Source organism: Echinops telfairi, unplaced genomic scaffold, assembly GCF_000313985.2.
Source record: "Echinops telfairi isolate 266 unplaced genomic scaffold, ASM31398v2 ScPeMD7_655;HRSCAF=1070, whole genome shotgun sequence".
Taxonomy (NCBI): Eukaryota; Metazoa; Chordata; class Mammalia; order Afrosoricida; family Tenrecidae; genus Echinops; species Echinops telfairi.
The window spans coordinates 17,324,688-17,330,322 of NW_022104553.1; the positions used below are offsets into that span (position 1 = coordinate 17,324,688).

Sequence of the window (5,635 nt, forward strand, 5' to 3'; positions counted from 1 at the left end):
CCCCGCCGCTGCCCCACCACCCCTCCCTGCCTTTCCGCAGCCTCACCTGCCGCCGCATCCGCTCATGCTGCAGCTGTTTTTCCACCGGGTCCTCCCAGGCGCGGCCCTGTGGGTCGGTGGCAGGGGGCTCCCAGCCGCTGTAAAACTCAGGGGTGTACGGGGTTCCCTGATCCGGGGGGGGTAGCTCCACCCTGTGACCAGGAGAGAGGAGTGGCTTATGGGTTCATTTGTGATTTCGAACTGCTCACCTTGCAGTGAACAGCCCAAGGGCTGCTCCCTCACCATTAACTACACAGTTTTTCTCCAGCCAACCTTTCCAAACACCGCCCCGCTGGCCGCCAAACCCCATTCCACCGTCAAAAACTCACCAGATTCCAAACCAGCAGCCTAGATACACAAAACACGCCCCCTTTCCCTAAGCTCCGCCCCAGGGGCTGCAAAGTGGCGGGCTCCGGCCCCTCTCCAAACCTCCCAATCCTAAATCTACTGCATTTAAATCCATTCTGGCCCACGGAACAAAGTAGATTTGCCCCAGAGGGTTTCAAAGGCTCAAACCTTTGAGGGGACAGACAGCCTCATTTTCCCCCCAACTGAGCGGCTGATGGGCTCAAACCACCAAGCTTTCAATCAGCAGCCCAATCACATCTTAGCATTAGACCTTTTCTCCAATCACATCTTGGCCTTTGCCCTTGGTCCCGTCCCTCCTCAATTTCATTGGCCACACCCTTCCGAGTCTTACCTCTTCTGTCCAAACGGGATGCCCCCAGCCTTCCCGCTTAGGCTGCCCCACCAATCACCAAGCCCCTTCCCTTAGCGCCCGCCCCTCACCCCGGCCGGGTCCAAGAGTCCCCGAGCGAGGTCCAGAGCGAGCTTTCACGCGGGTTAACGGTGTCCCGCAGCAGCGCCACGGCCTCCGATGTCAAGTGCGGCCGCCGCACCCCGCTTGCAAACTCGGGGCCGCCTGAAGTGTCCACGATCTGCAACGAGAGCATCAGTTGGAACGCGGTCAGGCCTCCTTGCAGTCGAATCCCCATCCCTCCTGCTGCAGGTGGAGACCGAGGACCAGCAGGCTGAGCCTCACCATCTGCAGGGGTCCGAACAGGAAGTGCAGCAGCTCTGGGGAGGAGGGGTCGGCTATGTTGCTGCGCAGCCGGGCCTGCGGGGCGGAGGAAGAGGGGGTGTGAGGACACAGGTCAGCTTCACTGGACGTGGCCCTCCTTCCGGCCATCCCGTCTCCGCCCCAGCACCCGGCGTGGACCGGCCCTCACCAGCAGACTGAAGGCGTACTTGATCTTTTGGAGCACGTCTGTGTACTCCGCCTCTAAGGGCGGCTTGGCCCGAAGTGTCAGCAGGCCCTCTGTGGGCGGGTGAGGGAAGACGAGACAGAGGGTCAGAGCGAGACCGCGAAGGAGAGCCCGACCTGGCAGGCGGTGCGAAGGGAGACCCCAGAGAGAAGGAGGGAATTGGAGGGCGGGTGGGAGAGCTGTATTCAGAGTCCCACTCTGGGGTGCCCTCACCCCCAGCCGCCCGGCGTCGGGTCCTGCGGCCTCGCTCTCGGTGTTCCAGGACTCGGGTGGCCTCCGCCGACTTCTGCAGCCTGGATACGAAGCTCTCCACGTCATCAAACACATGGTTCAGGATGTCCTGGGGGACGGACAAGGGTGTGTGTGTGTGGGGGCTGTTCCTCAGCCACACAGTCTCACTTCTGCCGAAGCCCTCGGCAAAGACACGACCCCCCGCCCGCCGCAGATACCTGGCCCGCCCCAGATTTCCATTCCCCATCACCCTCCCATAAGTCTGCGTCATCGACCAAGCCTCTCCCTGCCACCGACATCAGCCCTGCCTAGAGCCCCATCATTCCTCAGCACGGCCCCCAGAAGGGCTGATTAGCAGTTCCCACTGATACCACTTCTGGTGTGAATCAAGCACCTTCTCTAAACAGCTGATCTTGCCCCTAGACCGCTGGTCCCGCCCCAGGCCCTAGCTTTACTCCTGACAGCTGTGGCTAATCTTGCCCCTAGACCCACCTCTAGAAGGCTGACCGCGCCCCATGCTCTAGCCCCGCCTCCAGACAGCTGACATTGCCCACGCCCCAGCCCCGCCTCCAAGCGTGTGGCCACCTAGCGCCTCCTCCAGACATCTGGTCCTACTCCGACGCCTAGGCCCCACCTCTAGGTGTCTGACCCCGCCACCTCTAGATCGCTAGACCCCGGGCCCAGGCTGGCTTGCTCACCACATCCCGCTCCGCCTGCAGACTGGCCATGTCAGGCCCCCGGGGCCCCAAGTCCGGAGAGACAGGGTCAGCGCTGCTCAGGGTCGCCCGCGCCTCTTCCACCTCGGGGATGGACTCCGTCGGGGGTTGTCCCCGGCCCGCGCCTGGCTCCCCGGAGCTGATCACGGCACGGACAGAGGGGCGGCGCTGCAGCGGTGGGGTTTCGGCCACCAGGGAAGGCCGGCGCTGCAGCTCCTCCTGCGTGGCTCTGCAGGGCAAGAAGGGGAAAGGGTGGCTGAGAGGACGGAGGGGACGGAGCCACCCTGACTCACAGCGACCCTATGACTCACAGTACATCTGCCCTGGAGCGAGGTGGGATTCAAACTTCTGACCTTGGGTTTACCAGACCAATGCCTAACCCCCAGCCACCAGGGGTCCTCATTCTGACTCTTTAAAACACTACTATCGGTCAATTCCAACGCATAGCCACCCGATAGAGCAGGGTAAAAGTGCCCCTGTAGGTTTCTGAGACTAACTCTTTACCCACGTAGAAAGCCTCCCTTTTTTCTGCAGCGAGAGTTTAGTGGGTTTGAACCATGGACCTTGAGGTTAGGAGTCTATCACCTAACCACCAGGGCTTCTTCCCAGGAATAATAAAACAATACCGAGCCAAAATCACTACCACCTAGTCATGCGGACTCATAGGCATCCTACAGGCCAGGGGCAATGCCCCTGTGAGACAGTGACTTCATGGAAGTGGAAAACCTCGTCTTTCTCCCAAGAAGGGGCTGGTGGCTTTGAACTCCTGACCTTGTGGTTAGCAGTCCAATGCTTAACCCACAGCGCAACTAGGGCTCCTGTCTCCGGAGGAGTTCCAGAGTGGCAGAAATTCAGTGCTCAAAATGACTCGATTCAGGGCACTGTGACTCGAGGCGGTCAAATAGGGCTTAGTGGTCGTGAATTCGGGGGTGGGCACCGCTCTACAGAGAAACTGAGTGGAGGGAGGGCAAACTGAGGACCATTACTAGGAAGGATGGGGTCCCGGAGCTACAAGTCAGTACATTTCGCAGATGAGGACGGAGACGGAGGTCTGGGAACAGAAGCCAGCCTCTGCGTTCCTCCACCCATCGCCCCTCCTCCGCTCCGCCCCCCTGGCCCCCCAGCCAGGTACCTGAGCGCCGCTGCCCTGCGCTCCCCGCGGCCCGAGCGGTAGTTGTGCAGTGCCCCCTGGATGTCCTCTCGGATCAGCTCCGCCTGCCAATCATGCCGTCATGACACGTCCCTCCACGCGCCCCGCCAGCCCTTTCTCCCCAAATCTCAACCGTGCTAGAGCTCTGACCACACCCTCCACCAGGCCACGCCCTTCCATTCCCAGGGACGCACTTTCTCCAGCCACGCTCTTTTCGTGCCCGAACCCCGCCTTTTTCTCAGGCCACATCCCTTCCTTTTATAGGACCTCACCTTTTATCAGGCCCCGTCGCTCCCTCACTTGACCCTCCCTTTCTCCCAGAACCATCACCCTCCTTGCTCAGACCCTGCCTTTCTCTCAGGCCCTACCTCCCTAGACCACGCCCCACCCTGTACGCCCCGCCCCTTCTCTGGACTCCGCCCACAGGCACCAGCTCACCCCAAGGCCCAGGCTCTGGAAGAAGTGCACATCCGGCTGAGAGCGCTCAGGCTCCTGACACACCAGCAGCAGCTGCGAACGGCTCCGGCCCGGGGGCGTCACCGCATCGCAGCGCAGGATGGCGCCCAGCGCATAGGTCTCTAACTCCTCCTGCGGGTGGGGCGGGGCTAGACTGAGGCCAATTCCAACACTTCATGGCCAGGGCAGCGCCCAGTAGGGCCTGACGACCTCATGAGGTTAGAGAGAATCGCCCACCTTTCCCACTTGTTAAAACAATTATCCCCCAGAGGGAGGGAGGGCGAAAAATGATGAGCTGATATTAGGGGCTCAAGTCGAAAGCAAATGTTTTGGGCAACAAATGTACAAATGAATGTATGTATGGATTGTGATAAGAGTTGTATAAGCCCCCAATAAAATGATTAAGAAACACCCCACCAACAATTACCCCCATTTTACAGATGGAGCTGGGAAGGCTCAGAAAGGAGGGAGGGGTGGTGGGCTTACAGAAGAGGAATAAAGTGGGTGAAGACGTCCCCAGCCTGGTCAGCCCGGCCTCCCTCCTCCCCCAGACATCCGCCCCGCCCCCCAGCACCTTGGAGAGGGGGTCAAGCAATGTGACGTGGTCTGGCGACACTCGCAGCAGCATCTCCTGGGCCCACACGCGGCCCTGGCTGTCCATGACGGCCAGCTTCCGCGAAGCATCCTCCACCGTGTGCACACCGTCTTCTTCCCCCAGGCAGAAAGTCACCAGGTGCTGACACAGACCACAGACCACAGACTCAGCTGTGAGACCCAAGCCTGCCGCTGGAGGGCCTCCACCCTGGACCACCCTCCTGCCCTGTCCTGCGGTTTCTCTCCCTGGGGTCTACCTTCCTGGAGAACAGGGGAACCCCCCCAAAATTCTTCGCCATCGAGTCCATGCTGACCCGACAGGACAGAGTAGACCCACCCCAGTGGGTTTCCCAAACTGTCACTTTGTACGCAAGTGGAAAGCCCCGTCTTTCTCCCACAGGGCGGCTGGTGATTTTGAACTGCTGACCTTGAAGTTAGCAGCCCCGTGCATAATCACGAGGGCACCAGGGCTCTGGGGACAGGGAAGGGGTCTGATTTCAATCTAGCTACAACCAACCTGCAGTGGGTTCAGACTCATGGCGAACCTGTGTGTAGAACTGTGTTCCACGGGGTTTTCAATGGCTGTGTTTTTTTTGATGTGTGTGTGTGTGTGTATGTGTAAATCTCCAGGTCTTTCTTCCACGGGCCTGTGGGTGGACTTGAACTCCCAGGCTTTATGTTAGAAGCCAAATGTGTTACCTGTTCGAACACTGTCCCTTCGAGACTCCTGGTTTACATCTAGTCCTCTCTAAGCAGGGAATGATTGAGAGAGTTCGGGAGCTAAGCAATAAATGGGCGATTCAACCCAAGCAGCTCTGCAGAAGGACTTGGCCTTCCACTCCCAGAAAACGGCTGTGAGGGCCCTTGGGATGGCTCTGACTCATAGCGACCTTGTGTGCAACACACTGCCCTGTCTTGGGCCGGCCTCACAACCCATTGTGGCTGTGAGGGCCCTTGGGATGGCTCTGACTCATAGCGACCTTGTGTGCAACATACTGCCCTGTCTTGGGCCGGCCTCACAACCCATTGTGGCGATGTGGGAGCCCGCTGTTGTAGCCATGGCGTCAGTCCTGCTCAGAGAGGGCCGTCCTCTGTTTCTCTGACCCTCCATTTTACAAAGCCTGGGGTCTGTCCTCCCGAGACCACTGCTGAGGACGCCGCAGGGAGCAGGTCTAAGGCATGAC

At 59.8% G+C, this 5,635-nt stretch overlaps 1 protein-coding gene across 2 annotated transcripts in view; it reads right to left on the bottom strand.

The window, feature by feature from the left end:
* Positions 1–5,635, bottom strand: part of EPS8L1 (EPS8 like 1) — a 12,816-nt gene that overhangs the window by 3,995 nt on the left and 3,186 nt on the right. For both annotated transcript variants that reach the window (XM_004715642.2, XM_045292910.1), the window contains exons 4-12: positions 4,432–4,593; positions 3,840–3,989; positions 3,384–3,466; positions 2,234–2,480; positions 1,518–1,644; positions 1,269–1,357; positions 1,082–1,156; positions 829–977; positions 47–191 (exon numbers count right to left, since the gene is read on the bottom strand). In XM_004715642.2, coding sequence (XP_004715699.1) covers positions 47–191; positions 829–977; positions 1,082–1,156; positions 1,269–1,357; positions 1,518–1,644; positions 2,234–2,480; positions 3,384–3,466; positions 3,840–3,989; positions 4,432–4,593 — 1,227 coding nt within the window. The remainder of the gene's footprint in view (positions 1–46; positions 192–828; positions 978–1,081; positions 1,157–1,268; positions 1,358–1,517; positions 1,645–2,233; positions 2,481–3,383; positions 3,467–3,839; positions 3,990–4,431; positions 4,594–5,635) is intronic.